The 22953-nt window shown below is 44.1% G+C and overlaps 1 protein-coding gene across 2 annotated transcripts in view; it reads left to right on the top strand.

Moving 5' to 3' along the window:
* The first annotated feature begins 479 nt into the window (after positions 1–479).
* MAATS1 (MYCBP associated and testis expressed 1) overlaps positions 480–22953 on the top strand; it is a 95434-nt gene continuing 72960 nt past the window's right edge. Inside the window, exons 1-7 of one of the 2 annotated variants that reach the window (XM_029578902.1) lie at positions 734–750; positions 5016–5092; positions 6096–6155; positions 6584–6741; positions 10512–10595; positions 15109–15165; positions 18415–18584. In XM_029578902.1, the coding sequence (XP_029434762.1) occupies positions 6608–6741; positions 10512–10595; positions 15109–15165; positions 18415–18584 (445 nt within the window). In that variant the 5' untranslated portion in view covers positions 734–750; positions 5016–5092; positions 6096–6155; positions 6584–6607. Of the gene's footprint in view, positions 751–5015; positions 5093–6095; positions 6156–6583; positions 6742–10511; positions 10596–15108; positions 15166–18414; positions 18585–22953 lie in introns of both variants that reach the window. The other variant, XM_029578901.1, reaches the window with a different exon arrangement.

Genomic DNA, 22953 nt, shown 5'->3' with positions numbered 1-22953 from the left:
TGGTGCATTTTCTTCTACAGTAAGCAACCATATGTGCTTTAACTGATTGCATATATAAATAGTGGTACTCTTAGCCTCCAAGGATCAGAAATTGCCTTTGTACTACTTTTGATTTAAAAATCTCTATTTATTTAAACTTGAATTAGCAGGTACCTCGCTTAGCCTCTGGTTAGGTATCAAGAGTGAAGGCAATCATGTTCGTAAACTATCCCTATCTACAACGCTTACCAAACTTTTCCAAAGATAATTTTAATCATGACCCAATCCGATTGGTTCCCATTCTATTCTAATCTTCACAGGCTCCTTTCCAAAACAAAAACAAGGTGCGTTTTCTGCTTCGGCTACGTGATTTTTTGACTGTCCAAGCAATGAAATTGCTGTATCCCCCTCTTCTGTCCCCTAGAGGGTGCTCGGGTGCCGTTCTACTTCAGCATCCCAATCCCCCGAGCCCTTCCTGGAGCACGTGGGTGCGTTGCCCGGGTGACCCGACGGGGGCACGAGCACTCCGTCGCCAAGGGGACGGCATACACTGGGAGCAGGAGGCAAGAGCGGCCGGCGACTTCTGCCAAAGAGCCCGGAGACTTTTCCCCCCCATTGTGTCTTAGTGTTGCTGCTGTCGTTCGGGGTGCAGCGGCATCGCCCCCCCCCCGATTCCCTGAGCCACGATGAGCCTGGCGCAAACGGTCCACCGGCAGCTGCTGGGGCCCAGAGACTTCTTCAGGCCCACTCGAACCTACGACTTCCTCTACGGTGAGCCGGGAGCGGGCAGGGCTTATTTAAGCGTGGTGGTAGTTTGCATTACTACTTGCTCTGCCTCGGGAGGCTGGCAGGAGAGGGGCCGCCCTTTAAAAAAAAAAAAAAAAAGGGGGGGGGGTGGCTTTGAAGCCTCTCTCCAGAAACCGTGTCGCTGCCTATTAGGGGGGGGGGGAGGAAGAGCCATTCACGGCGTGCGACAAACAAAACTTGAATGGCTGAAACTAAAAAGCAAATTGCACGGATCAAATTGTATGTTATTCTATGCAGTGAAAGTTCGCCTTTAAGGAATGGCCTTTCTGACTCCACTGTCCAGCTCTCCGTGCTGTTCTAGTAAGGGGGCAGCGCTGCACCCTTGCAATGTGCCTGCTCCCGAGGAGCTTTCCGCGCTGTCATTACCAGGGCTCGGAAAACTGGTAGCAGCCCTAGCCGACGAATGTTCCAATATTCCAACTCAGCATAACCCTGTCGAGTTTGAATTATTAAGATTCTCCTCTCTGATGTGGCGATGTGTAAACAATTCCACACCAAGGACAGAAAATGAACGAGTTAATAGGCGCAAATAACCAAATGTCAGTAGTGCAAACATAAGTTCGGGTGTCAGCAAGCCGGGGAAGTGTAAGACGGAGGTACCCCGATCCTCTCGATCACTCTCCCTTATTAATTTTAAAAAGTAATTTTTCAATGCATGTAAAAATATATTGTATCAAATCTAAATGCAGTCATAGACTCTTAAGTAATAACGCATCGACAAATACATTAACAAAATTGCCCATCAATTGACGTTTCGAAGAGCCTGCTTTGGGGGGGGGGGGGGGGGGGGGGCGCTTATCTTTGTAGTCAGTCGCCCCAACCCGGATCTCCCGATTTCAGAGGTATACGTTTTTGCATGCATTGAAAAATTACTTTCGAAAAATTAAGGGTGAGAGATTGAGAGGATTGGGGTACCTCCTGTGTAGAGAAGTGTAGAGTTAAATAACAGAAAGACAAATAGGCATGCAATGTGTAAAACCCAAAGACAAATAAAACAGCACAACAGAGAAACTGCTACAGCTGCTTTGTGGGTTTGTCAATACTGTTTTTTAGATTGTTAAAAGCTGCTTTCACTATGACCTCCTGTTTGGCCTCAAATTCTGTGAACTGAGCAGCTTTGTAAATAAGTAATATGCCGATGTGGCTCTATCAGACTGAATGGTATTTGTTGACCATCTTGTGCACTTCAAGATGAGGATAACAATCAATGGTCTAACAAAATTATTAGGACTACTGTCAGTTGATTTCTTGCTTTATAATGAGCACATACTCAAATCACTAGCACAATAAAACAATTGCTATATATTTTCAATCCCTTTTAAAAACAAGTTTAGTTTAATTTTAAGATGTAGATTTTGCATCTGTTTTTTTCTTGTATTTAGTTTTATTGTACATTACTTGGGTTACAATATGTAAAATATGTGATTAATCAAGTCTGTAAAAATCAATTTACCATCCACTGCCTCAGGTATAAATAGGGATGGTAACTTTCATACTGGCACATAGGTGCTTGGTGCATGTGCGCCAGCACGCACCCAGATACACAGCCATTTTATAACTTTTGTGTGTATATGCACTCATTTTATAAAATAGCCTGACCGTGCACGCATGTGCACCCAATTTTAAGTAGGTGCACACTTATGTGCTTAAGTCGGGGAATTTTAAAAGGGGTGCTCATCCACTCCATTGCCAGTTTCACCAGTTCAACCAGAGTTCCCTCAGTTAACAGCTAGGTCCTCCAACCTCCCTGGTTGAATAGCCTACACTCCCTTCAATTACCCCAGACCCTTAAAACTCCACAGAAATGGCTAGTTTTGTATTTATTTTTTTTTAATTTACAGCTTGACCCTAACAGAAGTAAACATATGCGGCAAGAGATCTGGGGGTGCGCCCAGGCGTGCAAGTATTTACGTGCACATCTCTTGGCCACACTCTGAAACGCCCATGCCCCACTCTGCCCCTTTTTGAAAACCTTTGAGATGTGCGTTCAGCGGGAGAGTTGCACTCATCTGGGTGACTTTTAAAATTTGGTGGGTGAGCGTGAGCCCGATTTGTGCGTGTATCTCCCGATTTTAGCACATGCAGGGCTTTTATAATCTACCTCTTATTGTAAGTCCTTTGGGGTTAGGGAAATACCTACAGTACCTGTATGTAATCTGTTTTGAAGTGCCAAAAATTGGAATATACACAGTGCATTCAGAAATTATTCGGACCCCTTCACTTTTTCCACATTTTGTTATGTTACAACCTTATTCTAAAATGGATAATATACATTTTTTCCCTCCTCAATCTATACACAATGCTCCAGAATGACAAAGCTAAATCAGGTTTGTAGAAATGTGTGCAAATTAATTAAAAAAAACCAAACAAACCCCTGAAGTTAATACATTTACATAAATATTCAGATCTTTAGTTATGACACTCAAAGTTGAGCTCAGGCGTATCCTGTTTCCATTGATTATCCTTGAGATGTTTCTCCAACTTGGAGTCCAGCTATGGTAAATTCAATTGATTGGGCATGATTTGGAAAGGTACACAACTGTCTATATAAGGTCCCACAGTTGACAGACAGTGCATGTCAGAGCAAAATCAAAGCTATGAAGTTGAAGGAACTGTCTGTAGATCTTGGGGACGAGATTTTGTTGAGGCACAGATCTGGGGAAGGGTACAAGAAAATTACTGCAGAATTGAAGGTCCCAAAGAAGAAGTTCAGAGCCACCAGGACTCAATTCCTATAGGTGGCCGCCCGCCCAAACTCAGCAATTGGAGGAGAAGAGCCTTGGTCAGGGAAGTAACTAAGAACTTGATGGTCACGCTGACAGAGCTCCATAGTTCTGCTGTGGAGATGAGAGTACCTTCCAGAAGAATAACCAAAACTGCAGCATTCCACCAATCAGGCCTTTACAGTAGAGTGGCCAGATGGAAACCACTCCTCAGTAAAAGGCACATGACAGCCCGCTTGGAGTTTGCCAAAAGGCACTTAAAGGACTTTCAGAGCATGAGAAACAAGATTCTCTGGTCCATTGAAACCAAGATTGAACTCTTTGGCCTGAATGCCAAGTGTCATGTCTGGAGGACACCAGGCACCTCTCATTACCTAGCAAATACCATCCCTCTGGTGAAGCATGGTGGTAGCAGCATCATGCTGTGGGGATGTTTTTCAGCTACAGGAACTGGGAGACTAGGTAGGATTGAGGCAAAGATGAACATAGCAAAGTACAGAGATGAAAACCTTCCTCAGAGTGCTCTGGACCTCAGACTGGGGTGAGGATTCACCTTCCAACAGGACAATGACTCTAAGCATACAGCCAAGACAACACAGGAGTGGCTGTGGGACAAGTTTGTGAATGCCCTTGAGTTACCCAGCCAGAGTCGAGACTTGAACCCGATTTGAACATCTCTGTAGAGACCTGAGAATAGCTGTGCATCGATGCTCCCCTTCTAACTCGACAGAGCTTGAGAGGATCTGCAGAGAAGAATGGGAGAAAATCCCCAAATCTAGGTGTGCCAAGATTGTAGCGTCATACCCAAGAATGCTTGAGGCTGCAATCTCTGCAAAAGGTGCCCCCTCAACAAAGTACTCAGGAAAGATCTGAATACTTATGTAAATGTGATATTTCAGGTTGTTTTTGTTTTTTTTTATTAATTTGCACACATTTCTACAAACCTGATTTCGCTTTGTCATGGGGGGTATTGTGTGTGGATTAAAGAGGGGAAAGATGCATATTATCCATTTTAGAATAAGGCTGTAACATACAAAATGTGGAAAAAGTGAAGGGGGTCTGAATACTTTGTGAATGCACTGTAAATAAAATAAAATAAATAAATGATATCTTACCCCCCTCCCTTACTCCCCCCATGCACACACATACAGATGACATGCCCAATCAATACCAGTACCCTTGCTGGCTAAAGGCTGGAGAAAAGTCTTCTTGGAGAATAGCCTTTAGCATCACTCTTGGCCTGGTGGGGTTTGCTACAGTCATAGCTTTCTTCTCTACATCACCAGATTTAAGCTTGTTAACTTAAGAGTATGCTCCATCCGAATGAAAACTTAAACCTAAGTCTCTTGTGCCGCAGAATAATTTTATGATACATGAAAAGATATTCCCCCTTTGTTTTGGTGCCTACATTTATGTAAATAATTGTAATATATTTTATTACTATTTTTCTAGATCTGAACTGTGTCTTATTTGCTCAATAGCCTTTCTGGTCTGTTCAAATTACAGATCCTCTATATACGGTGTCAAGCGAGAGAGATCATGCTCATGCAAATCTACAAGCCCGCTTGTCCTCTGATTTGATGGTAAGTCATCTTTGTCTCATGCAGTGTCAGAACAAGCATATCATAAGGTAGTGAACAATTTCTTGTGATGGCCTTTCATCACATACAGGTAGATGAAGAGTTAATCCGTTAAGCTTTCCCTAAGCAGTTTTTGCTGACTCACTTTGCACACCTGGATTGACCACTGTCTCTAGTAGTCTGTGCCTTTCATGAAAGCAAGATGCACCCTGCTTGTTTCCTTATAGTTCCTGTCAATTAGGTTTTGTTGTACATTTTCGGTAGCCCCTGTTGTTGCCACGGACATAGGTATTTTTATAGGTATAGCCTTTGTAGTTGATTTTCAAAGGGAAGTAGTGCAAGTAGTTTCCTTTTTTAAAATTGCTTACAAGGTACATGCATAGAAAGTGCCTGCATGCTTTGCACCTGCTGCTTCTGTGAGCAGTAGATGCAAAACCCCATGTGATTTGAAAATGTAAATATAAATGAGTTGTTTACTCTTCCAACCTAAACATGCCCCAGGAAATGCCTCTTTTTTTAAAACAAATATGGTTAAAAGTATGTGCATTGTGAAAGCTTGCATGTCCTTTCAGCCACTGTGAGAAGAACAGTTTTCAACCAGGGCTATCTAGATGTGGAATTATTAGTTATCCAGCTAAATGCCTGCGAAAATTGCCTCCAAAAAGTATATATAATCTGGAGGGGGTACAAAAACATCATTTGAAATGGATGGTTGGGCAGTTTGTGCTTTGTGTAATTTGCCTTGGATTTTAACTTAAACAATCCTATAAAAGAAATAAATGAAATAGACAGAGGACTAGTATGCTTTGCTCATTCTGTATGGTCATTGTGTGGTTGTGAGATCAACCATTCTCAGCACAGGGGAAAATGGAAGAGTGTTCCATTTTATGTTCCTGCATTAAAACAGTCCCCTGCTCTCAATCCTTACTGTTACTGAAATAAAGATTTGGAGAAAGATGAGCCTCGTCTTGAAATGTTGACAAAAGAAACAATGTTTGTCTTACAGAGAGGGCAGTTTTCGAAATGTCTACCTGCGGACATTGTATGAAGTTTCAAAGAGAGAAGTGTGCGTATTTTCATTTTGCCACAGATAGAAAGTACATGTGGACTTTGCACCTCCTTTATGTTGGAGTCCTTTTTTATTTGGAAATAACCTGTGTAGAGTTGAAAATGTTTTCTATACATGGTATTTTCCACTCCTATTCTAAACATAGACCCCAGGAATGCCTCCAACAAATGTGGATAAAGATAGGTGTGGTGTGCCACACGCTCCTACTTTTAGCTGCATTAAGAGAGGGGCAATTGGAGGCCAACTTACACTTGGAAATCACTATTTATTTACCTGCATAAAATGGCTTTGAATATCGGCCTCAAAAGTCTTGTTAATGACCTGAATATATCAGTTACAATAAAAAAAAATAAATATATATATATATATATATATAATTGTTTAGAGTTAAAGCATTTTTTTCTTTTCTCTCCAAATACCTCTAGAAAAAGGTCTCAAATTTTCCAGCTATGTTTAGTAACCTGCCCCATTATCCACGTTACACAATGACCCTGGATTTAAAAGATCCCGTCCCCCCATTTATTGATCAGCGGTGGAGAGGGCGGGAGGAACAACGCATGGAGGCCCTCAAGCATTTGGCAATGTAAGTGTCATGGGCTTTTCATGTTTCAAAGCAAAGGTACCAGCACAATTTAGATACAATCCAGACTCTGCTGCAGTTTGGATATATGTGTAGTTTCAAAACTGTTTTCACTGTATCAGTGAAATAAAGATGTGTAATAGGTAACATAAGCCATTGGATAGTCACTCTTACACATTAGCTTTTAGAGTGCTATTAAAAAAAAAAAAAGATTTTATTGTTCCCTGTACGTACCCGGATCAGTCCAGACACCTGGGTTGTGACTCCGCACCAGCAGATGGAGACAGAGCAAAACTTGACGGGCTCCCTACATATAGTAAGGTGCCACCCACAGCCCCTCAGTCTTTCTCTGTCTCCAGCAGATGGGGCAGGTCCACCCACAGTCTCTGGGATCCCTGGGGTTTTTAGTTAGTCAGTTCAATTTTACACAGAACCAGAAAAAAGTTTCCTGATGAAGGCATTTTTCCAAAATATAAACAATATGTTTATGGGGGGGACGGTGAGGGTCTATCCAGACCTTTCGCGTCCCACCCAACAGCGAAGGAGGGCGTTTTTAGCTATGCGCCCCGAGGTTTTGGCTAAAGGGGCTAGCTTCACCCTCCGTTTTCCTTGCAGATGTATTATAAAATATTCTGGAAATGTATATGTCTTTTTCATGCCAGATCAACTGGGAAGGTTTCTTGATGGGGGGCTATAAGTTGATTTGCTCGAGGTCAAAATGAAAGAGAGTTCTAAGCCTGCTTAGTAAAAAGTTTTTGTTTCTTTGGTACTTCTCAGTATTTCTGTTTCTCCTCCCCCTCCACATTTCCTTTGTAAAAACAAATGATGCTGTGAAATAACCCATTGTATATGAATATATATATATGATGGGATTGAATTTTTCCTTTTGTTAAACTTTTCTGTTATTTCCGTCAAGGTATATTCCTTGTAATTTGTTTGTAAAAAACACTATAAATAAAGAATTGAAAAAAAAAAAAAAAAGGGAAAAGGAAGGAAAGATTTTGATAGTCTAGCATCCCTCTTCTTACAAAAAAAAAAAAAAGAAGAATAAAAAAACAAGGACAGCTAGTGTTAGCTTCAGCTTGCGGAAGACAGCTCCCGTCGGAGGAACCTCCCAGGGGGACAGTCAGGTCCTGAGGGGATCTTTCCCGCTGGTGGAGGTCGCTGCTGGGGTCGAGGACCCGGCCCTCTCTGGCAGCAGCGTTGGGGGTGACACCGGGGAGCCCGGTTCACTCACCCCCGGTGGAGCGGGAAACTTCAGGACCTGGACAGCGGCTGAGTATTAAAAAAAAAATAAAAAAATTGTGCAGTTTGCGGGGGCCACTCAGTGCAGGGTCAGTGGTCGAGCCAGCAGTCTCTGTGGTCCATCAACCGGTTGGAGACCAGGGCGGTAGTGTTGGCGTTACGAGCTTTTTGCCCATGGATACGGGGCCAGGCGGTCCGGGTTCTGTCGGACAACGCGACCACAGTGGCCTACATCAATCGCCAGGGAGGAACCAGGAGCCAGCAAGTGGCGGAGGAGGCGAGTCAGTTGATGGCCTGGGCGGAGCAACACCTCAGCAGTCTAGCGGCGTCGCACATCGCCGGGGTAGACAACGTCCAAGCGGACTTCCTCAGCCGAAATCGGCTGGATCCAGGCGAATGGGAGTTACCGGAGGTGGCGTATCGTCTCATCTGTGCCAGGTGGGGACAGCCACACCTGGATCTGATGGCCACCGCTCACAACTCCAAGTCGCCGCGGTTCTTCAGCCATCGGAGGGAGCGGGGCGCAGAAGGAGTCGATGCCCTAGTGCTCCCCTGGCCCACGGATGTGTTGCTCTATGTTTTTCCTCCGTGGCCTCTCATAGGCAAGGTTCTTCGGCGAATCAAGTTACATCCGGCGGCGGTGATCTTGGTAGCGCCGGAATGGCCCAGGCACCCGTGGTTCGCGGACCTCCTTCAGCTGGCGGCGGAGCCTCCGCTTCGGTATTGCGGGGCCGCGACCATCCTTCAAGGACCCGTCTGTTTGGAGGATGCGGATCACTTTTGTCTCGCGGCTTGGCTTTTGAAAGGGCGCGCTTGAGGAAGAAGGGGTACTCCGAGGCGGTGATTGATACTTTGTTGAGGGCTAGAAAGCAGTCTACGTCCTTAACCTACATGCGGGTTTGGACAGTTTTCGAGGACTGGTGTGGTATTCATGACTTGGATCCTATACGCCCATCTGTGCCTGCGGTCCTCGCTTTCCTCCAAGAGGGCCTCTCGAAGGGGCTGTCCTGGAGTACCCTGAAGGTTCAAATAGCTGCCCTGGGTTGCCTGAGGGGTAAGGTTCAAGGGGTCTCCTTGGCTTGTCATCCGGATGTGCGGCGTTTCCTTCGTGGGGCTAAGCATTTGCGTGTCCCGGTACGTAATCCTTGTCCATCCTGGAACTTAAACTGCGTGTTGTCCGCTTTATGCGGAGCGCCCTTTGAACCAATCAAGCGGGCGACCCTAAAGGATCTGACGTTGAAGACGGTGTTCCTGGTAGCCATTACGTCCGCTCGGCGAGTTTCAGAGCTACAGGTCCTGTCCTGTAGGGAACCTTTTCTGCGATTTTCGGAGGCTGGTGTCTCTCTCCGTACGGTGCCGTCCTTTCTGCCCAAGGTGGTGTCCGCTTTTCACTTGAATCAGTCGGTGGACCTTCCAGGGTTTTTGGGCGTGGCGCCGACGGATACGGGGTCGCGTGAGTTACGGAGACTGGATGTTCGCAGGATCCTGCTTCGTTACCTGGAGGTTACGAATCCTTTCCGGGTTTCCGACCACCTGTTTGTCCTTTGCTCAGGTTCTCGTCGAGGGGCTGCGGCCTCGCGGGCTACGATTGCGCATTGGCTCAAGGAGGCGATTGGTTCGGCGTATCTTTTGCAGGGTAAGGTAGCGCCTAAGGGCCTCCGAGCGCACTCGACTCGTGCGCAGGCCACTTCCTGGGCCGAGGTCTTTCAGGTCTCCCCGCAGGAGATTTGCAGAGCAGCGACGTGGAAGTCGTTGCACACTTTTTCTAAGCATTACAGACTTGATGTACAGTCAGCTGAGTCTCAAGGGTTTGGGGCGAGTGTTCTCCGAGCGGGACTCTCTGCTTCCCACCCTCGATAATTCGCTCTGGTACATCCCAGGTGTCTGGACTGATCCGGGTACGTACAGGGAAAGGAAAATTAGTTCTTACCTGATAATTTTCGTTCCTGTAGTACCACGGATCAGTCCAGGCTCCCGCCCGTCTGTGTTTGTTGCTGATAGTTAGAGGGAGAGTCCGCTCGGTAAACTTGAGTCTTCATTTACTCCCTTCGGGGGTTTTTGGTTACACTGTTGTGTATTAGGAACTGGGCCGTTGTTGGTCTGGTTCTGAGGTTTTCGGTTCCAGCCGGAGGTGCTCGAGGGAATCGACCTCCGCTGTGGTTTTTCCTAGTTAGTTAGTTTTTTTCTGGCATTTATTGCTTTGACATTATGTTCGACTGAGGGGCTGTGGGTGGCACCTTACTATATGTAGGGAGCCCGTCAAGTTTTGCTCTGTCTCCATCTGCTGGTGCGGAGTCACAACCCAGGTGTCTGGACTGATCCGTGGTACTACAGGAACGAAAATTATCAGGTAAGAACTAATTTTCCTTTTTACTATAGCACTGAGGTAATTGAAAGTTTTTGATGGAAGAATGACAATCTGTGAAAATTTAGAAACACAGCCTTAGAGAAAATAGTTAAAAGCCTAGGGCTAACTATATTTAATGCTCAGGATTAATTGTAGCTATTTTTTCTGGACTCTTTCTTAGACCTCCATCTTCTGTTGGAATCCAGACAAAGGAGTTTGAAAAAGTTGATGTCGCAGGACGGGATCGCTTTAAATTTTTTGATTGGTAGGATAAATACTTAACATACCTGACAATGCATGTGTCACCACTGCCATGTCTTTATCTTGACTTTTTACCTATTCCTTTACAAAGATTCTCCCCTTCTTCATTATCTTTCTGTATACCAGACTCATCAGAGAATCCTCATGCATGTCTAATGTTTTTCAGTTTTCCTTCCCACCACATGTAGAGCAAGTGCAGCATGAATCCGCTCTTTATTTGATTTATTTCTGCACTTCGAAAAGCGAATTATGTTCAGATACTGTTGCTGATAATGTAGGTTACTACTCTTTAACAAGTCAGTAAGTACTGTTCACACCTCCCAGAGAGGGACAGAGTTAGGATTTTGCCCCCTAGGCACTTTTGGTGCTTTCACCCCTCACCTCCTGTAAAGGTCTGTTATAGAGTAGCAGAGGGCTGTTCTCTGCTAAATAAGATTCAGAAGAGCTGGAAAGCAGCGCATCTTAGTCAGCCTGCCTCCTTTAAATGTTTGCCGCCCTAGGCACAGGCATAAGGGGTGCCTATTGATAAATCCAGGGCTGCTTCCAGATCTGGCCAATGCAAAAGGAAGAGTTACATAAGCTTTAATAAAAGCAATGCTTTGTTTCCTCAGAAGCTTGAGCATTAGAATTTAGCCTCATGAACACTTGCAGAAGCCTTTTTGCATATTTTGACCTCTGCATCTCATCAATATTCTTTTCAGAATAGACTTGGTGAACAAAAGTAAGAAGGTCATTTACTCAGATATCATCATATGTCACTTCCAGAAACAAATTCAAAAAGTACAGAAAGCAGGGGAAGAGGTGTTATGATTTTAGTTGCAGAGGAAGAGAGATTTTTCGTATACATTTGGAAAACAAAATGTAATTCATGCATGAGGCATTCAATAATATGGAGATTGCTGGTTGACAATTTGCTTTACAAAGTAAATATTCTATTTGAACCTCATTTAGAAACATTGGCTATTCCAATATGTTACATCTGAATTAATTGGTAGATATGCAATTTCCCCTCCCTCAATGTGGCTAAAAGTCCATGTGTTGTTGAACAGCATTGTTCCAGGAGAGTGTTCTGTTGGAGGAAGGAAAAGGGCATAAGTAGTTTGTATTTTCAACTCTATGCATATTATTTTCAATGAGAGAGAATACCTGTATAAAAATCCTGTGCAGATGTTTGCAGGTACTTTGTATCTGTGATAGTTTCAAAGCAAAAGTGCACACACAGGTTCTATCTGGTGTGAAGTCTGCAGGTAGAAAGTATCTGCAGAATGTGTCTCAATGCGGATAATTTTACAGTTGCTCCCTGTGTTTTATGCATGTAAATGGCTTAGAAAATTCAGCCTTAAATGTACAGTATTTAAAAAGACACAGAATTTTGGATGCTATGAGTTAAAAGAGTGTTTGAAAACTAAGAAATTATTCTTTTGTGATGTATATGTAAGAAGTTGAAAAGAAATGTATATGTTAAAAAAATAAGACACAAACTGGTGGTACCTTATAGACTAAAAGATTTATTGAGAGATAAGCTTACAAGGACAAGGGTCCACTCCATCAGATGCTTCAATAAATCAGGTAGTCTATAACAGGGGTGACAATTCAGGTCCTCAAGAGCCACAAATAGGCCAGGTTTTCAGGATAGCCATAATGAATATGCATGAGAGAGATTTGCAGTAAAAGGCTCTATGTCAAAAATGGCTTACATCTGTCTGTGGCAGGAAAATTGAAATCCTATGCCATAAAGCATTTAAACTAGAGGACTGGGGTGGCAGAAGGAAATTGGGATGTCACCCCTGACATCTTCAAGAAATGGGTGAAGAAAATAACAAAAGCTGAATAAGACAGAAAAGAAGTCCAAGAAGAACAGTAACCTGAAGGAGAGAAGTTGGAAAGCTATGAGCACAAATGCTCATAGTCTGGGCAATAAAATCCCAGATCTGCAGGCTCTAATGGTGGAAGCGGACCTGGACATCATTGCTGTTACAGAAATATGGTTCATGGAGTCACATAATTGGGATACGGCCATCACAGGCTATAACTTATTAAGAGAGGACAGGAAAGGGGAAGGAGTAGGTTTTATGTTAGAAACAATATCCAAGCAATTGAAATGCAAGGGACATGGGATAGGGAAGAAGCATTATAGACTATCCTAAAAAATGATGCTGGTGCTTCCATTTACTTGGTGTGGTCTACAGGTGTCAAGATAGAAGAGCTGGACAGAGATCTGATTGAAGATATCAAAAAGATGGGGAAGAAGAGAGATCTCATTGGAGCTTTTAATCTGCTGGATGTAGACTGAAGTAACCCTTCTGTGAAATCTATAAGAAGTAGAGAGATAGTGGATGCCCTCCAAGGAGCTATGCTCAAACAAATGGTAATGGAATCCACGAGGGAGGGTGTAATCCTCGATCTAGTGCTCACTAATGGGGATAATGTCTCTAATGTCCGGACAGGTGCCCACCTGAGTACAAGTGATCATTAGACTGTATGGTTTGATAGCACGAATAAGATGCAAAGAAGTCACACAAAGACATGAGTTTTGAATTTCAAAAATACGAACTTTGTCAAAATGGAGATGTACCTGGATGAAGAACTAGAAGGTTGGAAGAAAATGGGCAAGATGGAACAACAGTGGGCTAAATTAAAAGAAGCTATTACAAAGGCATCAGAGTTATATGTTAGAAAAGTAAAGAAAAAGATCAGTGTTCAGGAGGTATAAAGGATCCCAAAAGAGGAAAAAAGGAAACAATACCAGGTGAAACTGAGGGAGATGAAGGAAGAAATCAGAAAAGCAAAAGGTCAAGCGGAAGAAAGGATTGTCAAAGAGATAAAGAGATGTGGTAAAACATTTTTTCAGATATATAAGAGAAAGAAGAAAAGCCCGAAGTGGTATATTGAAATTGAAAGGTGATGAGGAACAATGTGTCGAGACAGATAAGGAAATGGCGGAAATATTAAACAAATACTTCAGTTCAGTGTTCACTAAAGAAAACCATTGAGAAGGATTGTTGCTGGTTGACAAGACTGTAGAAGGGAATGGGCTAGACCCAATTCCTTTTACAGAAGAGTATGTATGGGAAGAACTAGGAAAACTGAATGTGGACAAGTTCATGGGACTGTATGAGGTATATCCCAGGATACATGAGAACTTAGATGTCCTGGTGGATCCACTAAATGACCTGTTCAACAGATCCGTGGAAATGGTAGTGGTGCCGCGAGATTGGAGAAGAGTGGTTGTGGTCCTGCTTCATAAGAGTGGTAGCAGAGAGGAGGCTGGAAACTACAGACCGGTTAGCCTCACTTCGCTGGTGGGAATATTAATGGAGATGCTGCTGAAAGAAAGGATACAGTACTATCTACAATCCAGTAAGTTGCTGGACCCGAGACAGCATGGATTCACCAGAGGAAGGTCCTATCAGACAGATCTGATTGATTTGTTTTTATTGGGAGTCTAGAGAATTAGATCAAGGAAGAGCACTTGATGTCATCTACTTGGATTTCAGCAAAGCTTTTGATACCATGCTGCATAAGAGGCTTGTGAACAAAATGAGAAGCTTGGGAGCGAGCATCAAGTATGTGGCATGGATTGTAAACTGGTTGACTGATAGGAGACACCATGTAATGGTAAATGGAATATACTCTGAAGAGAGAGCCATGTTAAGTGGAGTGCCACAGGGATCGGTATTGGGACCGGTTTTGTTCAGTATCTTTGTGAGTAACATTGCGGAAGGGATAGAAGATAAAGTTTGTCTATTTGCAGATGATACCAAGATTGGACACACCTGAAGAAGTAGAGAGAATGAAAAGTGATTTACGAATGCTTGAAGAGTGGTAGAATATTTGGCAGTTGGGATTCAATGCCAGGAAGTGCAGAGTCATGCATCTGGGATGCAGTAATCCAAAAGAGCTGTATGTGATTATGGGGGGGGGGGGGGGGGGGGGGGTAAGGGAGGGTAACCTACATGGCACAGCAGATACTACCATAAGCTTGCTGGGCAGACTGGATGGACCATTTGGTCCTCCTTTCTATGTTTCTATAAGCCCAGAGATGAGGATGACTTAGCACAAGCTCAGTAAGACTATTATCAAGTCAGAGTCAAACAGGTCTGGTCAGAGCCAGAAAAGCAGTTAGTCCAAAGAAATCGGGGTAAATGCTGGAAGGAAAAATATAGGAACATGCAGAGGATCAGGAATAAACTGGCCATCTTGACAAGAAGACAGCTGCAAACACAAATTAAGCTGTTGCAGATGGAGGTCCATAGATAACCCACCCAATCAAGCCTGGTTCCTGGAGTGCCAAAAAGATGGCAACACAAGAGTTGAAAATGTTTGTTTCTTTTAAAAAAATCTAGGAAAGAGAGGCTGAGACAGAGGCTGTTAAAAAAAAAAAAAATCTTTCCAGTTGGCCCTAAACACAAGATTATCTTATTTAAATGAGATTTTTATACACCAAAAATGGTTTTATCTGTATCTGCACCCCCAGTTATAAGCATTGGTTGACTATTTTTCTTTTCTTCCACCAGGCCCTTAATTCCTTTTGTACAGCAAATTCCTCCGTTTGTTGTTCTTGATTTAACCAGGTAAATAGCAGTGATGTATAGGAAATATTTCTTTTTGCTGTTTAGTTATTGCCTAGAGATGGGAAGGATTGTGATCCACGATCACAATGTAAAACTTCATTCATCATCCAAGCTTTAGCAAGTGATCGCAGATATAGACAATTTTATGACATTTAACTAAGATTCAATATAACCTAGGACTTTTGGGATATTGTTTTTAATATAAATTCTTTTAATTGTTATATGATAAAGTACAAATCTAAGTATGACAATACAGCAAATGTACCTTATTGAGCAGCAACAAGGGAGGTTTCTTCTTGAAAATTTGTTTAAAGTGCATGAGTTAAAAGTGCCCATGAGGTTTATGGAAGTTTAAAATATTTTCTATGTAAGCTCTCTTTGGTCACTTATTACTATAGCTGGATAAAGATTAAGAAGTCAGTATTCAAAACAGAAATTAGCTGGATAAACACTACTTATCTGGCTACAGTCAGCGGGAGCCACTTAGTCAGATAAGTGACTTATCCAGCAAAGTTTTTAGCTGGATAACTAACTCAGGGGCAGGAAATGGGTGGATCGGGGAGACCAGCTAACTCGATATTCAGAGTTAGCCGTCTGAATTATCCAGCCAACTCTGTTTGGGCCATAGGGCTGTCCTAAAGTTAGCCATTTTAACTTATCCGACTATTTTAACCTTCGTAGATAAATTTGTTGTGCCTGACTTTTTAACTTATGTATGTATATTTGTAAACCGCCTAGACGGACATGCAAATGTCTTATTGTTTGCGGTATATAAATATTTTTAAATAAAATAAATAAATAAATAAATAGCCTTAAGATAGCTGAGTAAATTCACTATTCAGCGGTGCAGCTGCACCACTGAATGTACAGTACTAGTTAGCTAGATACATTTATGGACTGAATATGGATCTCTAAGGGCCTGATTGATTCAGGCAGGGGTGGCCAATTCCGGTCCTTGAGAACCATAAACAGGCCAGGATTTCAGGATATCCACTATGAATATATATATGAGAGAGATTTTCATACAGTGGAGGGAGTGCATGCAACTCTCTCTCATGCATATTCATTGTGGATATCCTGAAAAGGCTCTCGAGGATCAGAGTTGACCACCCCTACACTAAGGCTTTTCTCCTATTCTGTGTCCATGGGAAAAGACTTTGATGAATCAGGCCCTGAATAGTTGCTTGGTCACTATACGAGACCAATGACAAAGTTAAAATTTGGAGCCTCCATCCCTATACCAATAATGCAGAACTAAGTTGTTGCCAGATCTTTCTCATAATTCTTTTTTTTCCCCAGCAGTATTTGTTCCCACAGTCATTCCTACAGCTTGTGATCCATACCGACAGTTTCCCAGGCTTACTAAGTGACAGGAGCCTCAGCCTGTTAACGGGGACCTAGTGGCTATTTGTTCCTCTTCTCTTAACTTCCGCCCTCCTCGTCCCCAGCAACATTGCGAGTTCAGGTTCATCTCATATTTCCGACTAATACAAGTCTCCAACTGAAGCAACAACTTCATCCTGCCCCAGTCCAGCGGTTCTTCCAGCACACGACTGCCAGTCCACTTACTTCTGTCCTTCTCTAGCAATACATAGTTCAGCTGCAGGGCTGAACCTTACCTGCTACTGCCACCACACTTTAAACCCATCCCCCATCAACCTTCCTGGTTCTTACCACAAATCCCTCTGTTCTGTATATTTTATCCAAAAATTTATATTCCGTGCCTTCCAAACCAGGAATGTTCAGCTGTGGCCCAAATGGAGAAGGAGTGATCCTATTTCAAGATGGTGCCAACCCCCTTCCTCTGCCACATGCTCAAACAGCAGGCACAAAGTACCTGGATGCTTTGAACACATGCACTCGGCACTTGCTAATTTTCAAAGAGCAGCAACACAAATTTCTTGAAAATTTGTTTAAAGTACATGAATTAAAAGTGCCCATGTGGTTTGGATTTATCCGGGCTGTTTGAAAATGTCCTCCTGAGTAAGCACGAGAATTTAAAAGCAAACTCGTGTTGACATTTTATAGGACTAGAGCAAGATACAGAATCTTGTAAATAGTTATTTTATTTTTAATCTATCTAACTGCCCTTTTCAAGCCCTCTGGACCCTCTGTACTTCCTCTACGTTCCCATCTTGTTCCTTCACCTCCCTGTTACATGTAACTTTATTTTTCACTTTCTAAATTATGGTTTTTATTTATCCCGTTATATGTAAACCGATGTGATAATCAAATGAATGTCGGTATATAAAAGGTTTAAATCAACCTAATAAATGAAGGTTGACCGACGTGCCGCAAATGCTCAGTAGAGAGCAGCTCTACCGCGCATGTGCGGGCGAGCACGTCGGTCTCAGCCAGCGTCAGAAAAAAAAAAACAACATGGCGGCGTCGGGTGGCAGCGGCGGCGTCGGGGGGTGTCGGCAGTGGCAGCGAGCGGCGGCAGCGGCGGCCAGTAGCGAGGGAGGGAGGAGAGAGAGAGAGGGAGGGACGGACTGAGTGAGAGGGAGGGAGGGAGTGACTGAGTGAGAGGGAGGGACTGAGTGAGAGGGAGGGAGGGATTGAGTGAGGGGGAGGGACTGAGTGGGAGGGAAGGGACTGAGGGAGGGAGGGGGAGGGACTGAGTGAGAGGGAGGGAGGAGTGGGTGAGTGTGTGGGAGGGAGGTAGGGGGTGGGGAAGAGTGAGGGGAGAGGGAGAATGAGGGAGAGTTGAGAGACAGGGATGTGAGTAAGTGGAAGGGGGAGAAGGAGAATGAGGGAGAGGTGAGAGGGATGTGAGTAAGTGGAAGGGTAAGAAGTTGTGGAGCAGAGAAAAAGGGAGTGGAGGAGGGCTGAGGGGGAGGGGATGGGATTGAGAGAGGGTGGGGAGTGACTGAGGGAAGGGGAGAGAGGTGGGAGTGACTGAGGGAAGGGGAGGGAGGTGAGAGTGAGGGAAAGGAGGCAGTGGGAGACAGAGGGTGAATAAGACTGAGTGGAGGGAAGGGGAGGAGTGAACGAGGGGAAGGGGGAGAGAGGGAGAAAAAGTGTAGAAGGGTGCTGTGTTAGAAAATGGACTGAAAAAAAAAATGTAATGTAGCCCGTTTTAACGGGCTTAACGGTTTGTACATAAATAATAAGATGTGCCCAAGGTACTCAAAATAAAGATCTGTCGTTTTCTTAGGTGCATTTGTAACTCATGGAGAAAGTTGATAATTTTTAATAACAATATCTATTCAAAGCATGTTTTAATTTACCTTTATTGCCTCCTTTCAGATCAGAGGTACTAGATGATGTTAAAAGAGCAGTTACTTCTCTTGTGCGCAATGTGGGCACTCAGACAGATTACCGTGATGGTGAGGTTCAGACGGACCCCTATTCTCCTTATTACGTGCTCCAGCCTGGGTCCATCCCTGAACTGCTTACTCTTGCCAGCCTCACGTGGGGTGAGTACATAAACAAGGAAATCCTCAAAAGGCTGTAAATCCTAACATTTTATTCATGAGGATTATAGGTTTTCCAGCTTGACAGCTTTTTTCTTTTCTCATCCTCTATGTTGCATGTGCAAAGATGGCACCCTCATAAACTGGAATATATGTTAGTGACATTACATATGTATGTTTTCAAGAAAAACAGCCATAAAATGTTCATTTTTTAAGTGCTAAAAGCATAGAAGGATTTGGTGATCCTTGATCTCAAATATCATAACTATTATTGGTATACTAGTGGTACCCGGCCACGCGTTGCAGTGGCAGAGTCAGGTTCTTTACCCTCCCTCCCCCTTCCCCTTCTTACCAACTCTCGCAGGTCAGACCACATCACTCCAATCCTCAGCGATCTCCACTGGCTTCCATCCCAGCTAGAATCCTTCATAAAAGCCTAACTATTATCCACAAAACCCTTCACAATAATGAGATTCATTGGCTTAATGATTCTCTCCAGTTTCATATCCCCAACAGACCTACTAGATCCACCTACCTAGGGACCCTGACTACCCCCTCATACAAATCCACCCAGCTCACTTCCACCCGAGAACGTGCTCTCTTCATCGCTGGCCCTACGTTATGGAACTCGATGCCTCCAGACCTACGGTTGGAGCACTGTACAAACACTTTAAAAAAAAAAAGTTAAAAACCTGGTTGTTCAAACAAGTATTCACGTAACCCAGCCTCATCTCCGTCCTCACACCTGGTATTATTACTGTAACAATGTAATTTCTATTGCTACATAACTCTCATACAGCCAATCTGGTAAACTTCAACTATTATACATTGTAACTACAATATACTGCATTAACTATTGCCTCTTAACTGTTATTTAGTATGTAATATAATCCTCTCTTAACAAAGTTGCTCCTTTAACGAATTTGTTTAATGTTCTGTCTTCTTCCTTGCCATTCTACTCACTTGGTCTCCCTGACCGTTCCATCACTCTTGTCCCGTTCCTTTACAATTCCCTGTTAATTGTAACTTTTATCCTTCCTTTCTTTCTATTTAGTTTTTTTGTACCCCAGTTGTATGTGAACTGATGTGATATTCAAGTGAATGTCGGTATATAAAAGTTATAAATAAATAAATAAATAAACTTACCTCAGTCACTCATCCTCCTCCCCCTTGGTCACTCACCCCCCCTTCCCTCCCCTGTCCCCACTCCAACTCTCTCCCCTCACACTCACCTCTCCTCTCATTCTCCCTCCCCTCACTGTCACCTCCCCCCGCCTACTTCCTACCCTTCAGATCAGAAAACCTTTGTCTTTCTATTTCTGTGGGAACCTCCCCCACCCCCCAAACCCCCCCCCCAATTCCAACCCTTTAAATCAAATAATAACCCCCCACCCTCCTGCCCCCTCCCAAGACCTGGGAAATTAAAATTGTTGGTGCTACATGTGGTCTGTCCCTGGGCGTCTGTGCGTGTTATGTAGCCAAATAGGGGAGTACCTAACCAAATGTGCACTTCCAAATTTGTTTTGTGGTCTGGGGAGGGCCATTTTGGTGTGTTCCCAAGATCGTGCAAGTTTAGTGTATGTATTTGTGTGTGAACCTCCCCCTTCCCCCAAAAAACAACCCTATGAGAAAAGTTCTCTTAAACTAACCACCCCACACTCTCCTGCCCCCCCCCCCTCCCCCAGCCCTGCGAAAAACAGTAGCCCACCCCCTGCCCCCCCCCAAAGTTGCTGAATGAATGAAATCTACCCCCCCTTGTGACCCCTCCCCAAGATGTTCACAATAAATTCATTACCACCCCCCACCATCCAGACCCCCCGAGACCTGATAAAAATGTCAGTCGGTGGAGCGGGCGTTCAGGAGCGGTCCGGGAGCGATGTATTGGCATTGGTCCGTCGGCTGCGAGCACTGAAACGGGTTCCGACGGCCCTTTGCCCTTACTATGTCAGTGGGGTAGAGCAATGGCAGCGGTAGGTCCTCTGACATAGTAAGGGCAAAGGTCCGCCGGCTGCCAGACCTGAAAATGGCGCCGAGGGGCCCTCGCCCTTACTATGTCACATGGGCTACTGCCGCCATTGGTGTCCCCGAGTGGCATAGTAAGGGAAAGGGCCGTCGGCGCCATGTTGATTGCTGGCAGCCGACGGCCGTAGTGCAGGAAATGTGTCCCGGACCGGTCCTGGCCCCCCGCTGGATCCTCCTGGACTTCTGTCAGGTTTTGTGTGTGTTGTGAGGGCCTGGGAAGTAAATAAATTTGGCATCTGTGTGGGGGGGTGTGAGGAGGGTGGTGGGTGTATTTTATCTCTAAAGGAAATAGTTATCTTCCGGCGAAAAAAGTGTGCGAATGTGTTAAAAGGGAAGTGAAACGTGGACCTGGACTGGCGAAATGATTAGTGTAGCGTGTGTTAGTGTAAGGTGTAACAGATGGCGCTTACGTCCAGCAGATGTTGCTGTTTTCTGGAAACAATTTTTAAACCTATTTTACCTGTCACAGGTGTGACATATCTGTAATGTAAGTGCAGAAGAACCTTCCTGTATGCGAAATGAAGGTTGTGTCCAAATTTGAAAGCAATCGGTTCAGTGGTTTCTGAGACTAGCAATTTTGTCCAAACTATTTACCATTTTTATTTATATAGATTATGTTTCCAGGTCAAACCTTTTTACTATACAGACACAGGGGTGTTTGTAGGGATAAGGCATACTATATGGGGTGTGATTTACAGGGATTATTTCTTTCTGGTTAGATCCTGACTCATCTATTGGCAGCAATTTGTTCCCTGTACATACCCAGATCAGTCCAGACTCCTGGGTTTTGCCTCCCTGCCAGCAGATGGAGACAGAGAAAGTTTTACTGATGCTGCCACTTAGCCTCTTGTGCCATCTGCACCTCCTCAGTATTTCACTGTCTCTGTTAGGGTCTGGTAGGTTTTTGAGGCCTGGTATACTGCACATGAGGTGCAGCCGCTGGAAGCGGCGTTGGTGGATATCTTGTCCTTTCTGCAGGAAGGTTTGGTCAAAGGCTTGGCACTAAATTCTTAAGGTTCGGGTAGCGGCTTTAGGTTCTCTTAGAGGCAAGTTTTAAGATGCTGCTCTGTTGGTTCATCCTGATATCATTCGGTTCTTTTGGGGGGGGGGTGAAGAATTTGTGCCCTCCAGTGCGGGCGGTTTGTCCACCTTGGAGCCTTAATCTTGTCCTTAAGGGTTTGGGTGCAACTCCTTTTGAACCACTCAGCAGGGCGACTCTTAAGGATTTCATGCTTAAAACCGTTTTTCTGGAGGCAATCTGTTTGGCTAGGAGAGTTTCTGAGCTACAAGCCTTGTCGTGCTGTGATCCTTTCTCAGGATTTCTGATTCAGGTGTGTCCCTGCATACAGTACAATCTTTTTTACTGAAGATTGTTTCGGCTTTTCATGTGAATAATACAGTATTTATTTATTTAACATTTTTATATACCAACATTCATTAGGAGCATCACATCAGTTTCCATAGAACTAGTAATGCAGCGTAACAGAGCTTTACAATGAACAAGTTTGAACTAGGTAGGGAGGGGAGAGGTATTTAAAACTAAGACATGGGAATTATAACAGGTACACAACGAGTTATTGAAACTATATGGGAGGGGAATATGGTAGGCAAATTATAGTAGGCAGAAGCAAATTGGGAAAGAAATAACAGGCCATTCGGGATGGTCACATCAATCAATCACAGGGAGATAATGGGTTAAGCAGTAGAGCTTCCAGCCTTTCCAGAGGTGGATGCTTCGGCCCCTTACGCAAGGGGAGCTTAAGTTGTTGGATGTACGCAGGACATTATTAAGGTATCTGGAAGTTACAAATGATTTTCGCAGGTCGGATCATCTGTTTGTCCTCTGGAGAAGTCCGAGGAGATCTCTTCAAGTGTCTAAAGCTCCCGTTGTGTGTTGGCTTAAGGAGACTATAGGGTCAGCTTATTTTTGCAAGGGATGGCCAGTTCCTGAGGGGCTGCATGCTCATCCGATGTGTTCTCAGGCTGCTTCATGGGCAGAGGCCCAACTAGTTTCTCCACAGGAGATTTGCAGGGCGGTGCGTACTTTTGCAACGCATTCTCCTCTAGATGTCGGGGATACGGGTCGTCATTCCTTCGGCGAGAGTGTTTTGCGAACGGGACTCTCCAGGTCCCACTCAGTCTAGGGAGCTTTGGTACATCCCAGGAGTCTGGACTGATCTGGGTATGTACAGGGAAAGGAAAATTGGTTCTTACCTGCTAATTGTTGTTCCTGTAATATCACAGATCAGTCCAGAACCCGCCCATTCTGTAGAGGAGAGTCGTCCGCTTAGTCTACTTTCTGGTTGTATATAATGCAGAGGAAGAATTAAAGTTAAGAATGTTTTTTGTT

The sequence above is a fragment of the Rhinatrema bivittatum genome, chromosome 15 (assembly GCF_901001135.1).
Source record: "Rhinatrema bivittatum chromosome 15, aRhiBiv1.1, whole genome shotgun sequence".
In the NCBI taxonomy this organism is placed as follows: Eukaryota; Metazoa; Chordata; class Amphibia; order Gymnophiona; family Rhinatrematidae; genus Rhinatrema; species Rhinatrema bivittatum.
Note: the sequence above shows the minus strand (reverse complement) of the source record. Positions and strands in the feature narration are given on the sequence as shown.